At 32.2% G+C, this 23272-nt stretch overlaps 1 protein-coding gene across 2 annotated transcripts in view; it reads right to left on the bottom strand.

Annotated features, from left to right (window-relative positions):
• LOC145331547 (FMRFamide receptor-like) overlaps positions 1 to 18613 on the bottom strand; it is a 38331-nt gene extending 19718 nt beyond the window's left edge. Inside the window, exons 1-9 of one of the 2 annotated variants that reach the window (XM_080176258.1) lie at positions 18482 to 18613; positions 17630 to 17723; positions 17167 to 17227; positions 11761 to 11851; positions 10842 to 10927; positions 9796 to 9831; positions 4079 to 4157; positions 3641 to 3696; positions 2535 to 2602 (exon numbers count right to left, since the gene is read on the bottom strand). In XM_080176258.1, the coding sequence (XP_080032384.1) occupies positions 2535 to 2602; positions 3641 to 3696; positions 4079 to 4157; positions 9796 to 9831; positions 10842 to 10927; positions 11761 to 11851; positions 17167 to 17227; positions 17630 to 17723; positions 18482 to 18522 (612 nt within the window). In that variant the 5' untranslated portion in view covers positions 18523 to 18613. The remainder of the gene's footprint in view (positions 1 to 2534; positions 2603 to 3640; positions 3697 to 4078; positions 4158 to 9795; positions 9832 to 10841; positions 10928 to 11760; positions 11852 to 17166; positions 17228 to 17629; positions 17724 to 18481) is intronic. The other variant, XM_080176259.1, reaches the window with a different exon arrangement.
• Between the last annotated feature and the right edge of the window lie 4659 nt (positions 18614 to 23272).

Raw genomic sequence — 23272 nt, 5'->3', positions numbered from 1 at the left:
AAACTTCTAATTTTATTGTTAGAAATTTGTTTATGGGTTAACAATAAAAACCTAATGGGAAAAGATCCCCCCCTTCAAAAAAAAACTATTCGGGGTAAACCTACCATCCCCTCCAAGATGTGGTTCTGCGTTGCCAATATCTTATCGTATTCATATAAATATGAATTAAATTAAATAAAGTGTACGTAGAAATATCTCTTAAAATTTTTAATACCCACTTATCCTATCTTTAATAACACTTCAGTTTTTTATACTTCCACTTAAGTTATTTTCTTAAGCGAAACTTTTCTAAAGATAATGTAAATAGTCATAGAAATTAAAACTTCTTATCTTAAACTAAAAGGATTTTTGCCTATCTTCTGTAAACTAAATAGCTTTTTGATAGGTACCAAAACAGTTTTTTTTAGGAGGGGTTAGCCTTTCATTATAAACAGCCCCTAAAAAATTATCCAATACCCCCCTCTCGTTTTGTCTCTTTAAAGTCCCCCAAGAGGAAAAGGAATAAGAATAAATAAAGCGAAAGCCAATTTTAAGCTTCGCTTACATGAATTATACATTTTTTGTTGGGATTAAAAATAAAATAAATTCATATCTAGTTATTAATCATATAAAAAAACTTTTTTCCGCGGTTATAAAAATGTACATTTATAAGATTAAACCCGTTTTGTTAGGCCCGAGATACCGAAGGCACAGGCTAACAGAACTTATTTTAATATTAAAATTGTATATTCGTAGAAAACTGGATACAATACGATACTATTTATGATTTTTCAGAATGGCTTAGAACCAGTTCTAATCCACCGAATGCATAAGGAAAAAGGATAAGAGGATGAATACTCACCCCTTTTTCATGGTAAAATACTACTTCCCCATCCCTAAATTTAGAAGCAGACGAAAATCAAAAGCCGCCCAGGGCTTTTTGTAAGTCAATCATAAATAATAATGTGAATAAAAAGAAAAGCGATATTTAGCAAACAGCCGTGGGCGGTCAGAATCAGCTGAATGTTCATTATGAAAAAAATTCCTCCTTTTTAGAAATAAAAGGATTCATCTTTCATGAACAAATTTTTTTTAAATGAAAATAAAATTCTATGTAATTTTTAATTAAAACATTAAAATGAAAATATTTAACCCTTAACGGTCGGGGGGGGGGGGGCGTTGAACGCCCCCCCATCCGGTTTTTTCTATCTCATTTTCTGTGTGTGAAAGATGAAGAGCCCAAACTGCTTGACTTTTTAAGTATGGGTATGACACATAACTGAGAGTTGGAATTTTTTGAATATCTCCATCCTGGCGTGCACAGGATGCCAGTAAACCTGGCAGGGTCATCCAGGTAAAGAGCAAAAATATTTTTTTGACTAAAACAAAGCATTTTATCCTACCAAAATACTAAAAAATCCTCTAGTAGTACATCCTTATATGAAATACAGGTGTTCAAGTCACTTTCAGGTTCCAGGTATGATCCTGCAGGTCCTGATCCTCCAGGTCTCCAGAAATCTTTGAAAGGCTCCTGTGGCCGCAATTTTTGACTTAGAGACTTCAAATTTTAAACTTAAGCTTTTCTTACATGTCTACATAACGTATTAAAATTTCATGAAGATCCGCCGCCGTTTTCCCGCCGACCGCCGACTGCGGCGGCTGGCAGCTGCCAAGTACAGCTGCGGCCGCTGAAATTTATATTTTGATATTTCTAATGTAAAATTTACATAAAGATAAACATTTTCTGGAAAAAAATTTTTCTTCTAGCTTCAAAAATAAGAAAATTACAGCCGTTTGAAATTTTTAAGTAAAAAAGGACCTAAAAACAAAGGTTGTTAAATAAAAGGGTGAAGGAAGCGAAAATTGACTTAGACTTAAAAGGTCGGAAATTCATTATCAAACAGGGGACTTGCACAAAAAAATTTAGCCCTCTAGCTCTAATAGGAACTGAGATAATAAGGGGGGGCGTTGAACGCCCCCCCCCCCCCCGACTGATTAAGGGGCGGCAAGGGGCCCGACTGTAAAGGGTTAATCTAATATTCTTGCCCTAAATATGGAAATAGTAAAAAAAATTTTTTTTTAATAATATTTAATCCTCCCATTTGAAAAGTAGTGGAATAGCAAAAAATTTTAGCGCGGCAACAGCGCTGAGTAGGCCTCTAGGCCCACTGCCTATTTTGAGGAAAGAGAAACTGTCCCAATTTTGTATATCTTTTGCGGAACAAGTTCCAATTACGTCATATTTTTCTTTCCCGAAAAAGAGAAGGGGGAAAGAAAAAAAAGGGAAGGGGGGAAGAAAAAAGAGATGGGAGAAAAGGGGGTTTTCCCCATCTCTTTTGAAGAGATTTTCTTCCCCCCCTCCCTTTTTCGGGAAAGAAAAATATGACGTAATTGGAACTTGTTCCGCAAAAGATATACAAAATTGGGACAGTTTCTCTTTCCTCCTATTTTCGTCTTCTAGTTGCTTCGATTCCTCTCTTTTATTTTTTTCTCTATGACCGAATGTTAATCGGTTTCGAAGACATACTGGAAAAGAAATTAATAAAAATACCAACCTGAATGACTCTCATTGTTCTGAAGATACAAATGTTCATAGCTAAAAGAACCACGTACGGGAATATGCCTAAAATAATATAAAGAGGATAAGGTTCAACAGAAACAAACGTCCTCAAAGTGCCTAGTCGAGTACAGAACCCCCCCCCCCCCCCCCCATTTCTTATATTTGAAAAGCGGTAAGAATTATAACAGTAGATTACACTGTTTTAATGAAATAAAAAGATTTTGTGAAAGGAGAAAGTCGCTCAAAAAAAATTCTGACGTCATAAAAATGAGGGATGAGGAAAGGAGGAGTGGGAAAGAAAACCCATAATAAAAAAGATAATCCCTTATTTTTATGACGTCACAAGCTGATTGTTTGAGTGACTTTCTCCTTTCACAAGATTTTAAAATTGTTTCATTTACTTTTTTTAGATTTTCAAACTTAATTAAAATGTTGTAAAATATTTTTAAAAAAAAAAGCTTAAAAAGATCAATTTAATTTATAAATTCTTTTGTAATTATCTTTTTTTATCGAAAAAAGATACTTTTATAACAAAATTCCAATTCAAAGAACAAATATTTCGATATTAAATAAAGATATTTCCTCTCATACAATGATATATAACATTTTTTGGAATTTTAAATTGTACCTAGTAACAATGATTTCTTCCAATATCTATAATCTAAACTAGTAATGTGTTGTATTGTGGATTAGAATAACAATGAAATAATCCCTCTTATTTAAATTTTTGATGAAACAAACATATTTTTAGGCATTTGAGGGTCATGTCTATAAAAACTTAAGCCCCGCGAGGCTCACATAACCTAATATATCGGAAAGTAAAATTTAAGGGGGTGAGCCTCATTTCAAAATCTCATTTACTTGTTAAAACCACTTTTATCTTTACAAAAATAATCTATTTTGAAAAGTAAAGGAGCCAATTAAAGAGTAGCCTTGCTTTTGTGAAGATATGTAAGAGTTATTTATCGCATCGTATTATAGACAGTTTTCCGCGGGTAGTAAACTAAGATTCCTTACAGATTTGGCTCAGAACTTGTTCTAATCCAGCGGATATTAATCGGTTTAGAAGCCATACTCTAAAAACAAAGAGAATTTTTTTACCTTGTACTATAAGCATAGACCACATTATGTACAGATTCACATACGTCGGATCTAACCTACAAACAGATAATTATTGATTAATAGCGGTTGCGCCCCAATCTAATAGGGAAATAGCCTAAAACCATCCAAAAGTTTAAATCTAGAAGAAAAATAGCCTAAAACCACTACAGGAATTATATGAAGCTTCCCTGAATGAAAGAACTCAATTGGATCGGTAGCTATCGAAAGACGGGAAGGTGTTAGGTTCCAATATTGGTCCGACACCGCGTCATAGCTAATTCGGTTAAAAATGGTCCGGTCACGGTGTGCGACATAAAAAATAGACAGGGGGGAATGTCTTGGCCCAAAACAAGCGCAAGACTTAATATCGTTAAGCTAGTGCAACAGGTAGTTAATGGGAGAATAAAGGGTTGTATATCAAGAATAATGGAATAATACCTTAGTTTGGTAGGTTGCAGACTATAAATAGTGAAATTTGATGGCACTTCTTCACCCTCGGATTGATTTCCTACAGAATCTAAATAAAAAAATGATTCGTTTTTGTGACACTATTTATAATGCTATTTTCTCGTATCGTATTATAAACGGCTTTCCGCGGATATAGAATGTACAATTATAAGATTAAAACTAGTTTTTTTAGCCCCGTGGTGCCGAAGGCACAGGCTAAAAAAACTAGTTTTAATCTTATGATTGTACATTTCTATATTCGTTGAAAAGTGGATATAATACGATGCTAGACATAGTTTTTTCGTATTCATGAGAACCGGTTCCTATCCACCGGATTCAAATGAATACGAGAAAAATTATTCTCTAATATTGTCAGTTTTTTTGTCTATTTTTTGGGCAGGTCAATCTTTAACTATCTCTCAAATTACCAGGGAAAAATCTGAATCAGCTTATAGTGCCTATAAAAAATGACGTCATACAATACAGATGACCAATGATAGGCAAGTTTACATTGACCTATGGTAAAATATAAACCGGCCTGGTCATTTGGATTGTATGACGTCATTTTTTATAGGCGATACAAGCTGCGTCTCTTTTTCTGGAACAAACTGACAATAAGAATTATAGGGTAGGTATGCTTAACAAAAAGATGGAAGCTTTTTACAGTGCTTATAGAAAATGACGTCATACTGGCCTACCATTGCATTGGTAAAATAAAATATATACTTGCCTGTCATTGGTAGCTTAGTCTGTGTATTGGCCTATCATTGGTTATTTTTATTGTATGACGTCATTTTTTATAGGCAATATAAAAAGTTTCATAAAGATGAAAAAACTAAACAATTAAAGAAGCAAATAAAGGTGAAAAATACATTGATATTTCAAATCTAACAAAAAACTAAATTACAGGATAATTCATAGCGAACAATCGATTGTAAATTGTAAAAAATGTGAAAAATATACATTAATATATATAAGAAATATTAGCTTAGTATAGTTATTTATCGCATCGCATTATAGACAGCTTCCCGCGGATATTAAAATGAAAACAATATAAGATTATAACCATTTTAGTCCCGGGCTAGCAAACCTGGTATCAATTTAGTGATTTTTAATTTTTGAATTCGTGGAAATTGTCTGTAATACGATAATTGTCATAAAAAAACAGGTATTAAATAATAACTACGCAGATTATAAAATAACACAAGAAGGGGGGGGGGGGTGGACTTCCCATAAAGTTTTAGGGCAAAGCCATTAGTTTATATACATTATAGAGTGGAAACTAAGCAGATATAAAGCATGGATAATAGATATTCTCGTACTCATTCGAATCCGGTGGATAGGAACCGGTTCTCATCCATACGAAAAAAACTATGTCTAGCATCGTATTATATCCAGTTTTCTACGAATATAAAAATGTACAATCATAAGATTAAAACCAGTTTTTCGACCCCTCGGGGCTAACAAAAAAACTGGTTTTAATCTTATTATTGTACATTCGCGGAAAGCTGTTCATAATACGACGCGAGAAATATCTATTATTTACCTCGTTAAATCCCATTTAACGCACATTTTTTTAACTTACCAAGTTGCAAGATGAAATTTATTTAATAATGAGTGAAACTTTGTGTAATTCTATACTAGCAACTGTTATTTTCCTAAGGTATGCATGTAGGAAAATTTTCAATTGAAGGCTCATAAAATTATAAATTGCTGCTTCCCCCAGAGTACCCATCGATCAGTACCCCCCTCACCTTATTTTAAAACAAATTGAAAATGATGGTTTGGGGGCGTGGAAGGGGGGTATTATTTTCTCCCATGCCTATAACCTACGGCGCCCTAAGCCCGCGGGGATTCCAAGCACCAAATATAATCTAACCTAATCTGACCTAAAGTAATAAAGAAAAGAAAAAGCCAAAAACTAACCCCCCTAATAACCTTTACAATAAAGAGGGAGGAGTTACCTATGCTCGACTAAGCACTTTGAGGGGAAGAAATTTAAACTATAGTTAACAATATGTTATGTACAATATATGCAAAAATAATGTTCAGCTGATTATCTTAAATAGCAGTCGAGAAATAGAATGTATCATGTCCTCCTAAACACAATCTACATTTAGAATTATATAATAGCTTCGCTCCTAAAGTACAAAATTTTGATTTTAAAGTATCAGATTTCTCGTTTTTATATTTTTTTCACTGAATTGATTAAAAACTTTTTTTTCACGGGCACCTATGTTTTCTTTAAGGATGCATTATGAAAATATATTTATTTTGATTTTGTGTAAGATTTGTATCGCTATTAAAGCAGCAAAGCTATACTACTAATCTTTCGTGTGTGTCTGTCAGTAATATTTTTCTAAAAATGAATTTGTAATAAAAGATGCTCGTTCTGACCTGTAAATTAGTTTGTAGGGGATAACAATTAAATCTGTAATTGATATAATCACAATAAAAAGTAGCAAGCTTTTTTGTCTGTAGCGAAGGATCTCGCTAACCGCTGAACCGATATTGTTCTCCTTTACAGTGAGGTTTCTTATAGGTGATGGTTTTACTTTATTTCTTAAGATTAAGTTTGGTATGGTTTTAGGCTATTTTTCTGCCTTTTTACATTTCTTTGAATATAGAGCCCCTAGCATCTAGGGGCACAGCCACTAGAATTTTAAAAAAGGGGCAATGATTATGGCTGACATAAAATGGACAAATCGATTGTATATAAAAGTGTGTGTATCTTCTATTTCCTTGAAATTGAAAATAATAAGCAAGACAGAGAGAGAGAGAGAAAGAGAGAGAGAGAGAGAGAGAGAGAGAGAGAGAGAGAGAGAGAGAGAAAAGAGAGAGAGAGAAAGAGAGAGAGAGAGAGATAGATATAGATAGATAGATATATATATAGATAGATAGATAGATAGATAGATACATAGGCGTCAAAGGGGGGGGGGTAATGGGGCGATTACCCCCCCCCCCATTCAAAATTTACCCCTACCCTGATAATAAATAAAATTGATAATAAAAAAAATTTTTGCGCGCTTCGCGCGCATTTTTAATACTATATATTTAATAAAATTTATATAAAATTTTGGGGGGGGTAAACTAAATTTACCCCTGCCAACAGATTTCAGGGGGGGTAATAACCCCCCCCAAGCAAATTTTACCCCCGGGGTAAAAATTTTTTTGGGGGGGGGAAAAAAATTTGCGGCGCGCTTCGCGCGCCATTTTACCCCCCCAAACACGAATTACCCCCCCCTAAAAAATTTTTACCCCCCCAAAAATAAAAAGCTTGGACGCCCCTGGATAGATAGATAGATAGATAGAGAGAGGGAGAACATTACCAGGTATCTAAAGGAATAGGACAAGGGCCGATAAATTAATGTATTTCCTTAATAATGATACACAAAATTATCCCTTCTGTAGATTACAATTTGTGGTTATAACGTTAGAACACTCAACTTAATGAACGAACCAATAAAAATTCAAGAAAAGTCCCCAATGTTGTTAAGCCAATGAATAAGAAAACCTTACTAAAAGACTTTGAGGACTAGTGTAATAAACAGCCCATTGTCCCCTCCTATCCTGGAGAGAACTGTATGTATATTGTGTATGTTATTTAGATAAGTTTTTATCTACTCTATACAAAAGTTGTAAGAAGTACAGCAAAGAACATATGTATAAATCTACATCTTAAATAAATCTACATCCTTATATTGAAGAACTGTGATCTTTTTCTCTTTGTGTGTATGTCTTTTTGTCTGTAGCATAGGATCTTGCTAACTGCTGGAACTGTATGGTTATCCTTCACAGGGCTACTTATAGGTTTATCACTATTTTAAGGGAGAGTTACTTACTTACTTCCCTAATGTATCCGTAAAGGCTTCTAGGGGCGCGGCGGAGACGCTAGTAATTATATATTATACAATGTTATTATGTATAAGCTTAACATACACGAATATAAGATTACATTTAATAAAACTTTTCTAAAAACTTACAAAAAAATATTTGGAAACTCATAAAAAAGTATTAATAAGAGCAATAAGGAGGAACAATTCGACCATATTATTGGTTAGACAGTGTACATATTTTTGTAAAAGGGATGGGGTAAAGAGGATGGAGAAAGGGCATCGTTATTTTAGCCCTCTACAAGTTTTACTTTATTAGAGTACATGATAATCTGGTGTAAGATCCAAGTAATAATAAATCCAAACATCTAATAATAATCTATTTGAATCAAGTAAAACTGGAATAAACTTACTACAAACTATATAAAATAAAGGGAAAATGCTTAAAATGGTATTAAATAAAACATAAACGTATGTCCAAGATAATATTAAGGTCTTTAGATAAAGATTTAGAATGTACAGACTTTGTTATAAGCTAAATTACATTTAAAGCTACAATAATGTGCACTGTTATATATGTACTAAAAGGTCAGCTGAATCTTAGTTTCCGATTTTGTACGTATCACTCTTATCATATCTTAATTAACTACTAGCTAAAAAAGCTTTAAACTTAAAAAAACATCTAAATTTGAAAAATTAAAATTTTGAATGTATAATGTATAAATCGCTTTGTAAATGTAAAAAGCCTTTCCCTTTTACCGGAGTAGCTGAAAATAGCTTTTGCAATAGTTGGGTTATCTGTCGTAGAACTTCGGAAATTAGGGAACAAATGGGTAATCAATTTAAAGTTGATCTATTAAAATACTAAAAATATGGTAAGGACACTAAAGTTAAGCTGGTTTAACTAGAACTGTTTCTAGCAGTGGCGTGCATTAGGTGGGGGGGGGGGGGGGGGTGAAGAGCAGGGATAAGACATTAGGCAAAATTTATTTACATCCCCAACGAAAATATACAAAATGATCCCTTCTGTAGATAAATCATTGGTTAACTAGTTTGGACACTTTAAGTTTTTTAACAACTTATGAAAATTCAAGAAAAGTACCCAAATCTTTTAAGCAAGCGAAAAAGATTATAAAACTTTGGGTATTAGTTTAAATTACAGTCAAATGTCCCCCCCCCCCTCACTGGATGAAGAGGGATATTGACACCTTCCTTAAAATTTAAATATGGATGGCCTGACTTCCTCTTTTTCCACCCTCTAATGGTTTCAAACCCCCCTGTTTCATTGTTGTGCACGCCACTAGTAAAGAAATTTTACTGGTACCCAAAGATTTATAAACCAATAACTAATTAGTTCTTTTTAAAACTGTGGATTAAATCTTAATTTGTAAAGTCAAACTAACAGTTTCTAAAGCTTTGATTAGTAATTTTTATCTGCAGATGAGGTTATTTTGTTTATCATAATAGGGGGACGTCCATTGTCTTATCCCCTAAGATTCCTGCCTAAAAATAGACATGCATGTAAAATTGATGAATCTAACTTTAAAGAGGGTCATTTTTTCAGTAAAATTGTGTTTGTTAGCGTCTAGTGAAATGAGATTATTAAGTTAAACTGTTCTTAATGTAAAGGTATGAAATGTTTGTAATTACGAACAATTTGACTTAATAGGCGCATTTGACTTAACACTTACTCACAAGTTTACAGAAAATACGTGAAAAAAATAACCTATTAATCATTTTACATTAGATTTCAACATAAATAGCATTACATGGATAAGGAATAAAAAACACTGAAAAAAAGAATTAAATAAAGTTAACACTAAAAGCTAGGTTTGATGATAATATTTGCAATAGTGTGTTCATATTTGATCTAACCTTTAATAATATATTTGGTTAAGTTTGTGATATTTCCTAAAAAAAAGTTTACAATATTATATATTGTCATGCTCATACAAAACAAATAGAAAATTATAATAGGACATTTGGTCTCCTGGTTAATACAATGGATCTAGTGAGTTCACGGTAAAATGTTGTTGGTAACGATTATTACAAAAATATACTTTAAAGGATGCTAGCTGCCAAACCTATGATCCAATGTAGCATTTATGTACACTGCTAGATAACTGTGTATTTTTGAGTAATGGCCATTCCAGATTATTTGTAAGCCGTTCATACCATTTGGTCGTTAGCAGTCTTTAAAATGCATAGATTATTGCAGATAATTGTTTCCATTTTAACATTTAAACTGCACTAGATCCAAAAAATAAGATGGTAGCAACTAAAATCGTTTGCAATAAAAATTTTAAAAAATCATGTATTCTAAAAATCTTTTTGGTAAGAATACTAAACAAGACTTAAAAATGTTAAATTATTTGCTTTTTTATAAGAACAGATAAAATATTTTATCTAAATAAATCACCAAAAATGTTTATATTTGTTTTAAGTGGGTTGAATATTTTATTTGTTTAAAAAAACTTAAATAAAACAGTACATATTTACTCAACATGTATTTTATTTAATACAACATTAATTAAGATTTAGATTTAAAAAATTAGATATTTTAACTTTACTCAAAAATCCGTTAGTTTTGTACATCATAAAGTATACAAGCCATTTTGTTCTTGTCGAAAATTATAATATTATGCGTAATAAAAGATGTCGCAAATATGGGTATTAGATAAACCTTAATGTTTGAAAAACTCGCGCAAACCCAATGTACGCAATAGGGCCCAGAATAAGTCTGTCACTAAGATTAGACAAGATAGGTTTTGTTTCTATAATACTATCAATTTATTTTTCCAAATCCAAGCCATCTAGCGGATTTTAAAAAAACTAATTTAAATCACAACAAGATCACTGATGACTCAAACAAATTTACCAATTTTAGTTTATAAATAAAATAAAAGAAAAAAAATACTTACGAAAATTGATGTCGACAACTTTGAATTCATAATATTTGGGGAGGGTGAACGCCAAACTGAACACCCCAATAGGAATCAGATACAAACTAAAACAAAATTTATGATTAAAGGGGGGGGGGGTGTGGGCTGGTATTCAGTCAATAAGTGTCGCAAAAATATAAATAAATTTAATAATTAAATTCATTTTAAAAGCTAGGACACTCTTTAAAAAATACTACGTTATGATGTGAAAGTATTTCAGTAAGAAAGTATTTTAATCACTAGCGGCTTCGCCCCTAGCCTCTAGAGGCTTTTTTTCCCCAAGAGGTATAATTAAATAATCTATTACCTACCCAGCGGAATAAAATTCGAATAAATTGCAAAATTCTCAATATTAGCAAAATTCGCTAAATTCGCTAAATTAGTTAAAAAATTAAGAAAAAAATTGGGGGGGGGGGATTTTCTTTGTTTTTTTTGGAGGGGGTAGGGGGTTTCAACCCCCTAAGAAAATAAAACCACCACAGGAGTAGAATCCGATCGGTTCAGTGGTTACCGAGATCTTAAGGGACAGACGGACGGACAGACATTAGTCTATTTTGTATTATAGATGGTTAGATTTGAGGATATATGTTTGGGGAGGGGAGATAGGCCATGAGAATTTTTTTTATCCTCATTTAAATTGTTTAAAGGGAATTGCGAAGCTAGTAGTGAAGTAACTTAGCTCTTGTGGAAAACTTTCAGCTGTAAAATTTATTTTAGAAAAGCAAAAAAGTTTTAAAACTTTATTTTTTTGGGCAAAGTTCAAATAATTTTAAACTTTGTCTCAAAAATTTTATAAGTAAAAAGTTACAGAGTGTCATTAACATTGTATCAACCAGGATAACACACATCTATCTATATATATATCGATCTAACTATCTATCTATCTATCTATCACTACCTTGCTGGCCAACGATGGTTGATTTTAAAGAAAGGATGGCAGACAGTGATATATCTCTCCAAAGAAATGCCACATGTCAGCATGATAGCACCTAGGTAAATAATACAGTGTCAACAAAATTGTATAGGAGCGGATATTAAAATGAAAAATTATAATATTAAAGGGGTTTTATTAGCCCCGAGGGGCCGAAGGTCCAGGCTATGAAAACTCGTATTACGCAGCTATACATGATTTTTCAATTTGGCTAAGAACCGGTTCTAATCCAGCGGATACTAATCGGTTTCGAAGCTATACTGGAAAAAAAATTTGGGGAGAGGGTTCCACCCCTTCCCCTCATCCCCCTCAAGTGCCAATGGATAACAATGAAGGGCGTCAGCAAAAATATTATTTCTACATATAAATTACCTAATAAGTAGTGCATATAAGCCGTTTTAGTTGTGTAAATAAAGTAAAATTAATATGGTTGGAATTATTTTTACCCCATAATAATGACAAAACGTTGCTATTTAAATATTTTCATTCTTTACTGTTAGTGTGTGTTTCTTTTTTATAAAACTTGTAATAGAATGTTATCATCTCTTACCAAAAGCATTAAAATTTATTTATGTTTTTAATCCATGGAGTGGGCGGACATTGGACTGTAAATAATACTCGGATTAAAAATTATAAAAGCTGTTGACCTAAAAAGGATGACAACATCCATAAAAGCAAAGCTCTGAAACGGTAGGACAAACGAACATTAATACTTGTTTAGTGTCAGAACTGAATAATCAGAATATAAATGTATAAGAGTCGAAGTAAAATTGTTGAAAAACTGCTTGATACAGTATAATGTTAATGGACATACTTACATTTTTATAACTTGATTATAGAGTTGTATAATATTGTACTTTGTTGTCCCAGAAATCAGTATACCAAAAATCAAATCAATCAGATAATTAGATCACATAAATATTTGTTGTTAAAAAAGTAAAAAAAATCAACATGTTTAAAATAGACGCACGGACATTCTGGTAATGATTATAGAGTTGCTAAGCTTTCAAAATCGTACCCAACTAATACAGGAATCACCATGCAAAGTTTTAAATCGATAGGACTTAATTCATGCTTGATTCATTAATAAATTAGCTAATGTTATTTTTCATATTTATATTAATAAAAAGTCTCTCATCATAAATATTGATAATTCTACTTCTTGGAAGGGCCAAGAATAACAGGATCTACTTATTATTCTCTGCTGCTCTAATGACGCTCGCAAAGAAACCTTATGATAGGTTTAGTAGGGGCTATAGGTGGACTTCTATTTATTTTTATGTTCAAATATAAGACTGCCAGAGACTGTCGGCTCCCCCAAAATTTTTTGGAAATATATCAATTATACCCCCCATCAAAATTTGACCCTCGATTTGTGAATGGGAGTCAAAGGCAACCCCAAAAATCATTGAAATCCCAACTAACAAGATTTTGCCAAGATAGAAAGCCCTTATTTATTTATTTTAAATCAGGTAAACTTTTACATTTCACACCCAAAAATTGGGTTTGTAACGCCAACCCCCCCCCCCCCCCCCTTCTCCCAAGAAAAACTTGTACGTTCTTAAAAGCTACAGCTAGGGGCGTAGTCGTTGGTAAAAAATAGCATAAAAGCAACTCAAGTAATTATTAGTTAGCACACAATCCCTACTGAACATCAATAATAATGTTTTTTTTTGTAATTTTTATATAAGTAGCTATAACAAGGTTCTTTGATTAACACTTTATGGTTTTCAGGTTTCATAAATCTAAAAAAGTTCTTAATAATATACGTATGCTGATTTATAACCTAAATCTTTTATGATTTCTTACAATCTGTTGGGTTTCATCCTCTTACTATATCCTTTAAAATTACATTTAATAATATATTAAATTAATTTTGAATAACAAAAAAAAAGATAAATCAATAAACAAGGAAAAATAAATTTTCACATAGTATTATAAACAGCTTTCCGGGGATAGACATAATTTTTCAGTAGGGCTGAGAACCGGTTCTAATCCACCGGTTATCAATCGGTTTCGAAGCGACACGGGAAAGCAAATTATTAAATACTAGATGCTCATTGGTACAGAGAATCTTCACCAACAAAATACAGCTGTCTAAAAGTGTATGACAAACCAAGAGAAATAAAAAAAGGATTATATTTGAAGCAAGGAGGGAGAGGACAATGATCTCTTTATTATACTAGTTCCCAAAGTCTTTTAACTAAAATTAACGTTTTCTCATTCGTTGGCTTAACAACCTCGGGAACTTTTAATGAATTTTGATTTGTTGGTTTATTCAGTTGAATGTTCAAACGTTTTAACCACTAATTTTAATCTACAGAAGGGCTAATTTTATAGGTCATGATAGGGAATGTAGTGTACAGCAATTTATTGGCATTTGTCTTATCCCTTAAGATTCCTTTATATGAAGCCTTTTTGTTAATTTCCTTACTTGTCAAGACATGTCCTTGACCCTGTCTTTGATGTTCATTAGTTCTTTGGTAAAATCATTTGATTTAGGATTCTCCATCCCCAACCCTCTCCACACCACTCCTCAATAATTTAATCCATAAGGAGTACCATTTGTATAATATTTCTAACATATTTTTAAATTCAATGAACAGGCAAAGTCAATTTTAGAATTTAAATTAGTATTTTTGAATAGCTCGAATTAAAAGGTACGTAAAGACAGTCGCTCAAAAAATCAACATGTGATGTCATAAAAATGAGGGATTATCCATCTCATTTTTAGGTGTTTTCTTTCTCACTCCTCCTCTCCTCATCCCTCATTTTTATGACGTCAGAATTCTTTTTTAAGCTACTTTCTTCACGTGCACGTACTAAAAGGGGATGTCTTAACCTCCAATTGCTAGCATATATATTTTTCTGTAATTCTTGCATTTTTGGTTGTTTTCACCCTTGTTTGAAAAGTATTAGAAAAATTTTATATTAGGAAAATTAACATTTGGATAAACTAAACAAAATCATAATTTTGGAGCTGGTGGAGTTAATAAATGGATTTAGAATACGTGGATATATTGCCAGCTGAAAATTTGTTGTCAATTTTGGACCTCATTTATTGGTCAGTTCGTTCATCCAGTAGGAGGGAAGGGGATGGAATAAAGGGGGTTAATAGGAAGTATTGTTATTATAGCCAGCTGCGATTATTACTTTATCAGAGAAATCTGGTGCAACATAATAATAATATATCAAAAAGGTAGAGATTCTATGAATTCTTTTTCCTATTTCTGGATGTGAATGAAATAAATTGTGTTAATTGGGTAATTGCGTTCATTTTAACATATGTTTTATTTATTAATTGCAGTTTGTAGGATTACTAAGATTACTGAAACTAAATATTTATGTAGAATATGAGCATATTCAACCCCTGATAATTTCAGCTGTCAATCCTGAATAGGAATAGAGAAAATCAAGAAAACCTAAAAATCTAGGAATCGATCTTGCACCCCAATTAATATACAAATCTTATCAAAACTATGTGAAAATAAGTAGAATCTAAAATTGATTAATCCCTGAAATTTCAGCCCTCTATCTTGAAAAGGAGTTGAGAAAATCATAAAAACTTGAAAATCTAGGAATCGATCTAGCACCCCATAATGACAAAACAATGTATAGGTTAGATGGGCATATGTCATAGAAATCTTCGCTAAAAATTTCATCTGTCTATCTTTTATAGGAGCCGAGAAAATCACGTTTCCCCCATAGCGTTGCGGACTGACTGACGACTGACGGACTGACAGACGGACTGACTGAATTATAGAGTAGCTTCGGACAATGTGAATCATAGAGTAGCTTCGCTACTAAAAACACGAGGGCTTCCTCGTCAGGAAATAAGAATTACAAAAGTTTTTATTTAATTTCAATTCTTGTGTCCCTAGCATTAATCAAGTGACAGACAGGGATCTAAAGGGATAAGACAATGTACATAATTAATGTACATCCCCAATGATGATAAACAAAATTACCCCTTCTCTAGATTACAATTAGTGGTTGATACTTATGGACACTTATGGTGAGCCAACAAATAAAAAAACTTTGGGGACTAGTGTAAGAAAGATAGCCTACTGTCTACTCTCTCTCTGAGTGGCAGCATCAGGAAAAAAGGATGACTGTGCCTTCGTAGTATATCTTATAAAACAAGGATGACAACATCTATAAAAGCGAAGCACTGAAACGGTAGGACAAACGGACATTAACACTTGTATAGTGTCAGAACTGAATAATCAGAATATAAATGTATAAGAGTCAATGCAAAATTGTAAGTAAATTTGTCGAAAAACTGCTTTATACAGGATAATGTTTATGGACATACTTACATTTTAAGGACTTGATTATATAGTTGCTTCGCTTATAACATTATACTTTGTTGTCCCAGGAATCAATATACCAAAAATCAGATCAATCGGATAATTAGATCACATAAAAATTTGTTGTTGAAAAAGTAAAAAAATCAACATGTTTGAAATGGACATACGGACATTTTGTTAATGATTATAGAGTTGATACGCTTTCTAATTCATACCTAACTACTAAAGGAATTACCATGCAAAATTTGAAATCGATAGGACAATTCTAACATGCCTAAATTAACGAAAAAAGCTATCCGTTAGGACGTACGGACTGACGGACGGACGGACGGACCGACCCTAATTATAGAAAAGCTTCGCTTTTAAAAACATTGAAATAAAAATGAAGAAAGGTAAATAAGTAGAACAGCGATAACTAACTAATAATGAGTAAAAAATGTATAAGGAGGTCAGTTTTTTCGCATATTATCCACTAAGTTGTGTATTACCGTTTAGTCAAATGCCCTTTTAAAGTCAAACTGTTCTTAATTGTAACCAAATGTATGTATATGAAATGGTCATAATTGAGAATTGTTTGATTTAATAAGCACCTTTGACAAACAAGTAACACACAACTTTATGAGAAAATACGTGAAAAAAATGAACCCCTTTATTCAGGAAATGAGAATTATTCAAGTTTTATTAAAATTTTAGGACGAATCAATTGTCATCAAACTAAGGAAGGAGGAAAAAGGAGAAAAGTTTTAATGTAAAAGTAACAGGGCTCGGCACTTGCTAATTGAACATTTCTGACATTTATTTTCCTCATTATCACAAATAGCTTTCCGCGGCTATTGAAATGAAACATTATAAAATTAAACCGACTTTTGTTAACTCCAAGGTTCCGAAGGGCTGGGCTAACAAAACTGGTATTAATTTTATGATTCCAATGTTAATATTTGTGAAATATTTCTGTAAATCGATGCTACGCATGATTTTTAGTATGACTGAGAACCGGTTCTAATCCAGCGGATATTAATAGGTTTCGAAGCCATACTGGAAATAATAGTTTTATTGGTTATACCTGTTAAACTTGTGTGTACAAGTGGTAGAATGTAGGTTATACTGTAAACATAGTAATACTGAAAACATTAATAGTTTTAATAAGTAATAAATTCACTAAGTGAAAAAGTCTTTGATACTTCTTAGTTATTTTTTATTGAAATATATTTCGGTGGACATTGCACCCTCTTCAGTCTTGAGTTTAGTTGGATGAAGATTTTTTAAATAAAAAAATGTCAATTTGTATTTATTGGATAAATTTGTAGTTTAATATAACTATCAACATAGCTTTTCTAACTATCAATATCTCATTCGTTGGCTGAACAACTTTGGGAACTTTTACTGTATTTTGATTGTTTTTTTTTTGTTGAGTATTAAAACGTTTTAACCACTTATTTTAATCTGCAGAAGGGGTAATTCGGGAATGTTCATCAATTTCTCGGCTGATGTCTTTAAATTCCTGCATTGCAAAACTATTATTCCTGTTCTAAAATATTTGGCCAGATGATTTGTGTTGGAAAGATCCATCCTGAGCAGGCCAGGTACACAAAATTGGTTAATCCAAGTGACATCATTAGCCTGAAAAAATTCAGCTTTTACCAACAACGAAATTAATTTGTAAAAAAATCAAGAAACCTATACGTATTTCCGCTTTTTTCGCTTATTGGTTATACCTGTTTCCTGGAGAAGAAAAAAAATTTAGGTGCTTTCCCTCAAAGGGGCTATCGAACACGGAAACTACCCATCCCCATGATTAAATTTTAAAATAAGGTATTATCATCTTAAAAACTCAAGTAGTCTCAGTAAAAATGTCTAAATTGTATTCAGACCCACCGAAATTGTTACCAAATGCATTTTCAATCCAAGATATAAGTGAAGATTCATTGAATAGGAGGACACAATTGGTGTTTAGCAGAATCTTAATAGACGAACAAAAAAACCTTACTACTTTATATCATAGGATAACTTTAGGATAATAGGTTTTGAATCCGCTAATTCATATTGAAGTTACAGCTGAAGTTTCCTATTGACAAAAAGATGCTTGCATAATTAGGGATGGAGGGGACATTTGGCTGTTTATTACACTAGTCCCCAAAGTCTTATAATAACGTTATCTTATTGGTTGGATTAACAACCTTTAGAAATTTTATTAAATTTTGATTTGTTGGTTCATTAAGTGTCTAAACGTTTGAACAGCTTATTGTAATCTACAAAAGGGGTAATTTGTGTATCATCATTGGGGATGTACATCAATTTATCGGCCATTGTCCTATCTCTTGAGATCTGTGTGCTTGTACCCTAGTTATAATGTAGCTGCACTGCTATAATTAACTCACCTTTGAAAAGTTTTCTGTTGTATTGGATGTGATATGAGCATTATTAGAAGGAGAAGGTTTAAACAGCATCCCAGAGCCCCACTAGTAAGTTTAAATTACACATCATTCATTGTTTGTGTCTGTCTATGACGGACGGACGGCTTAACGTACGGACAGACAAACGTTTAGTTTAGATAAAATATAAGTCAATCAAACGTGAACCTTAAACATAAGATGAACAATTTAGGTTTTTTGATCTATAAATGACAATAAAGCAATTTTTTGAAAACCAATGGAGCGGAGTTTTCTATATTTTGAAAATAAATTAATCATATTTTATAATTTAATTTATGCCAAGAAAGATATATTTAGTATGTTTTTGTGTTTGGATTTAATACTATAAAATGCAGTAACAGGATGTTTACTGTCTGTCTGTCTTTCGGAACTAAACTAGCGTAAACAGCTAGACCGATCATTCCACAATTATTAGGGAAGTTAACATTGATACAAGGAAGGTTTAAGGCTATTTTAGGCAATTTAGAAGTATGGCTATCCAAAAAAGTTTTTTTTATATAATAAAAACAATTTTTATTTAAATCGTAATGCAAGAATTAAGAAGTAAAATTGAGAATGTAGAGTAACGCTGCGTAATACATCAATTATTGCACTAAATATAATCATTATTTCCTTGAAGTGTACAAATTATCCAATATTGAAAAGAAAAAAAACACAAAATTGCAATAGAATTTAGAAAGATAAAAGTGAATTGGTTTTTAATGATGTAAATTTAAAAAAAAAAAACATACTATCGGCTGCATTCGAGGCACTCTATTAAAAGAGCTAGACAGAAAAGGGCACAAAATAACCTAAAATCATCCAAAGACTTGAAGCTGTTTTCGAAATCTTAAGCTACAGACAAAAAAAAACCTTATTACTTTATTTGTAGGATGGATAACTAGCAGTGGTGCTCCTAGCCTCTAGGGGCCCTTCAATCAAGATAGGAGGCTGGAGACAGAATCTATCCTAAAACAACCTAGGGACCTTTATAAGCTTTCCAAAAATGGAGAACTAAGTCATTTAAGTGGTTTGTGAGATCCTAACAGACAAACAAACAAAAAACCTTACTACTTTAAATAAAAGGATATATCATATTGTTAAAAAAAAGTATAAATTATATTGATTATTAGGAAAGTTACAAAATTAGCAGGGATCTAAAGGGATAAGACAATGACCGATAAATTGATGTACAATGTACATCCCCAATAATGAAACACAAAACTACCCTTTCTGTAGATTAGAATTAATGGTTGAAATGTTTGAACACTCAAATTAATTAACCAATTAATGAAAATTCATTAAAATCCCCAAAGTTGTTAAGCAAACGCAAGCGGTATTAAAATACTTTGGGGACTAGTCCAAAAAATAGCCTATTGTCCACTCTCTCTCTCTGGAAAATTGAATAATGGCATAGACTTGTATCTTGTTATTTCTATCCTAACATAATTTAGTAAGAGTTAATCTTATCACAGTATTACAGAATAGTTATTTATCGCATCGTATTATGGACAGCTTTCCGCGGATATTAAAATAAAAATATCATAAGATTTAACCAGTTTTGTAAGATCCAAGGGACTGATGGCCCAAAACTAGTATTGGACTATTTTTCATTTTCAAATTCGCGAAAAATTGTCTGTAATACGATGCTATACATGATTTTTTATTATGTCTGAAAAACGGTTTTTTTTCCAGCGGATATTAATAGGTTTCGAAAACATACTGGAAATGGTTCCATATTTATTTGTATGTGAATATTTTAGTCCATTATTAAAAATATATCAAATTATGACAAACGCATCTAAAAGGAAAATTGTCGTATGAAAATATTCTGAAAAATCCTCTAAATTGCAAGTAAAGCATTAATAACCCCCCTGGCCCATTTTATGTTAGATTATGTAAGGTATTTTATTATAAAATTTATTGATCAGCGAAATATTAGCACAAAATAACAGATAACAGCCAAACAATAGACTGATAGACCGACGGACAAAGTGAGCTGTGTACATGATGAGCATTGTAAAGAGAAATTTTCATGTGAAAATTCAGCCGTGTATATCATATAGCACCTGCAGAATTCAAATGTGTCATTGACAGATAAAGCGAGTTATGAAATAGCTACGATTTGAATTAAGAAAGAAAAATGCCGGAGGGGTGCTTTTTATAGTGCCTGTGAAAAATTACGTCATATAATTCAAATGACCAATGATAGAGCGATACACAGACTAAATTACCAATGTCAGGCCAGTATACATTTTAATTGACCAGTATTACGTCATTTTTATAGACAATCTAAAAAGCTGGGAGTTGTGAAGCGGGGGGGGGGGGATTGTGTGGTTCACTAACAAATTATGGTATCCTAGGAATATTCTTTTATGTTAAAAGTATTCAAGTATGGGAGCACTTATCCCCTTAGCCAAATAGTAAAGATTTCGTGATGGAGGGATACGTGAAAATAATATTTCCAGCATGGCTCCCTAACCGATCAATATCCGCTGGTTTAAAACCGGTTATAAGCCATACTGAAAAATCATGTATCGTATCGTATTGAAGAAAAATAAAATCAATTTCAGTTTAGTTGGTCCGGGTCTTCGGCCCCTCAGGGCTAACTATAATTAATCTTATATATTTTATTTTAATATCTCCAGAAAGCTGTCTATAACACGATGCGATAAATAACTTTTCTTAATTCATTAAAAGGATTTTTTAAGGTTATAAGATTCTATTAAGTTATTAATATGACAGATTTTCAAGATAATTAAAAGCATAGCTCTTCTATAATCAGAGTCGGTCCATCCGACTGGGACGATTAGATTTATTCGTTTATTGAAACAGGTGAGGAATGCTATAAACTCTGCATGACTCCTATAAAAATTAGGTACAATATTATAATCGAAGCATCTCTATAATTAAGTCTTAAAAATGTAAGTATGTCATCAAACAATATCTTGTATTTAATAATTTTTACAACAAATTTTCTTACAAATTTCTTTGGGTATAGTCCTTTCCACGACATCCCTCCATAAGGAGCGATTCTTCGTATTTTTCACAGTATCTTTTCTCCTATTTCTAGCTCCTGCGAGGCCAATTACCTAACCCTTTGGGGCAATCACCTAACACAATATAACCTAACCTAACCTAAAATAACCTATAAAAAACCATTTTAAAAATACGAAGAATCGCTCCTTATGGAGGGATGTCGTGGAAAGGACTATACCCATTTGTTTTAACTTCTGCATAATATATTGCATATTCATTTCTGACATTCTACAAGTAGTCATGTTTGTTAAAGAGCTTCGCTTTTATGGTGTTGTCATCCTTTTTATAACTGTTTATACATATTGTAAATATGTAAAGAGACAATTAGCATATTAATATATTTGTACAGACTTGTGTTTCTTTTCTTTTTTACATGTTTGCTTTAATTATGGCTGTTTGGATTATATTAGATTACATTAAATAAGGGCTTATCCATCAGGGATCTAAAGGGACAAGACATTAGCAGATAAATTGATGTACATGCCCAAAGATTATACATAAAATTACATCTTCTGTAGCTTACATTTAGTGCTTCCCTGAAGAGTAGAGCTTAATCGGTTAAAGGGTTACCGGGATCTTAAGCTTCAGACAGACACCAAACTACTTTGTATTATAAATTTGTTACTAGGCTAGGCAAAGGCATGCAATCAAAAAACAAACAAAAAAAACAATTTGATTATGATATTATGTTTTGTATTCTTAGTTAGAGAAAAGCTACTCTATTATCTTGTTAAGTCCTTATTACTTTTTAAAATTGGTAATTTGTCGGAGGATAAAGTGGTACCATGTATTGATTGAATGATTAAAATGTTTATATCAGATCAAAGAAGTTCAAGCCTTTTATTTATTTATTTCAAGTAGGAAGGTAAAAATGATGGATTTTCAAAAAAAAAATTGTATGTGGGGGGGGGGGGGTCTAATTTTCAAAATTTGGGGTTCCCCTTGGAAGTCACTGTAATAATGTTATCAATACAAAATTATATATATATATATACACGTAACAAATCAAATTTCATTTTTTTCTTCGAATAGTTTGTTTTTAAACGTACTCAGCTTTTTTAGTAATTTGTGTAAATTCTTGCAGCGCTACTTAATAGTATAGTTATACTTTGTTATTGTTGTTCCTAGAAAAGTTAATCAGGAAAGAAAAGAAGATTAACTCCAGACTCTTTATTGTAGTAATAGCGGCAAAGCCCCTAGAGGCCTCTTGGGGACACGCAGAATGTTTACAATTAAGATCAGCTGTTTAACCAACAATATCCGCAAGGCGGCGCTTTATGTTTTTGATTTTAGACGATTTCTAAATAAAAAAATTCCTATGTAATGTATGTATAATAAATAATTGTTAGAATTTAGTTATTTGTATTATTTTTGTCCTTATCCAACCATAATAATAATATATAATAAGGTATGGTATTGCAATCAAAGATATATTTATTGTAAATATACTTATACTTATTTTCTATTTGTAATATCTTTCAGGTTCGGTATTCGCAAATGCAAGTTAGTAAATAAAGCAGCAGTCAAACCGTTGAAATCTTGACATTATGCAACAAATACTTGTGACTGATTTTAGCGTACTGTGGATAGGATTGTCAAAAATTTGTTGTTATATTCGACACTAGCGTCTAGACCCCCCCCCCTTCCAAGAGGCCTCTAGGGCACATTAGGGGGTGGTGAATTGAACTCGATCCTCCCTAGTTTTAGTGTCAAAAGAAA

Source organism: Acartia tonsa, chromosome 11 (genome assembly GCF_053477335.1).
Source record: "Acartia tonsa isolate MP-2025a chromosome 11, ASM5347733v1, whole genome shotgun sequence".
Classification (NCBI taxonomy): Eukaryota; Metazoa; Arthropoda; class Copepoda; order Calanoida; family Acartiidae; genus Acartia; species Acartia tonsa.
This window is presented reverse-complemented; position numbering and strand designations above follow the sequence as displayed.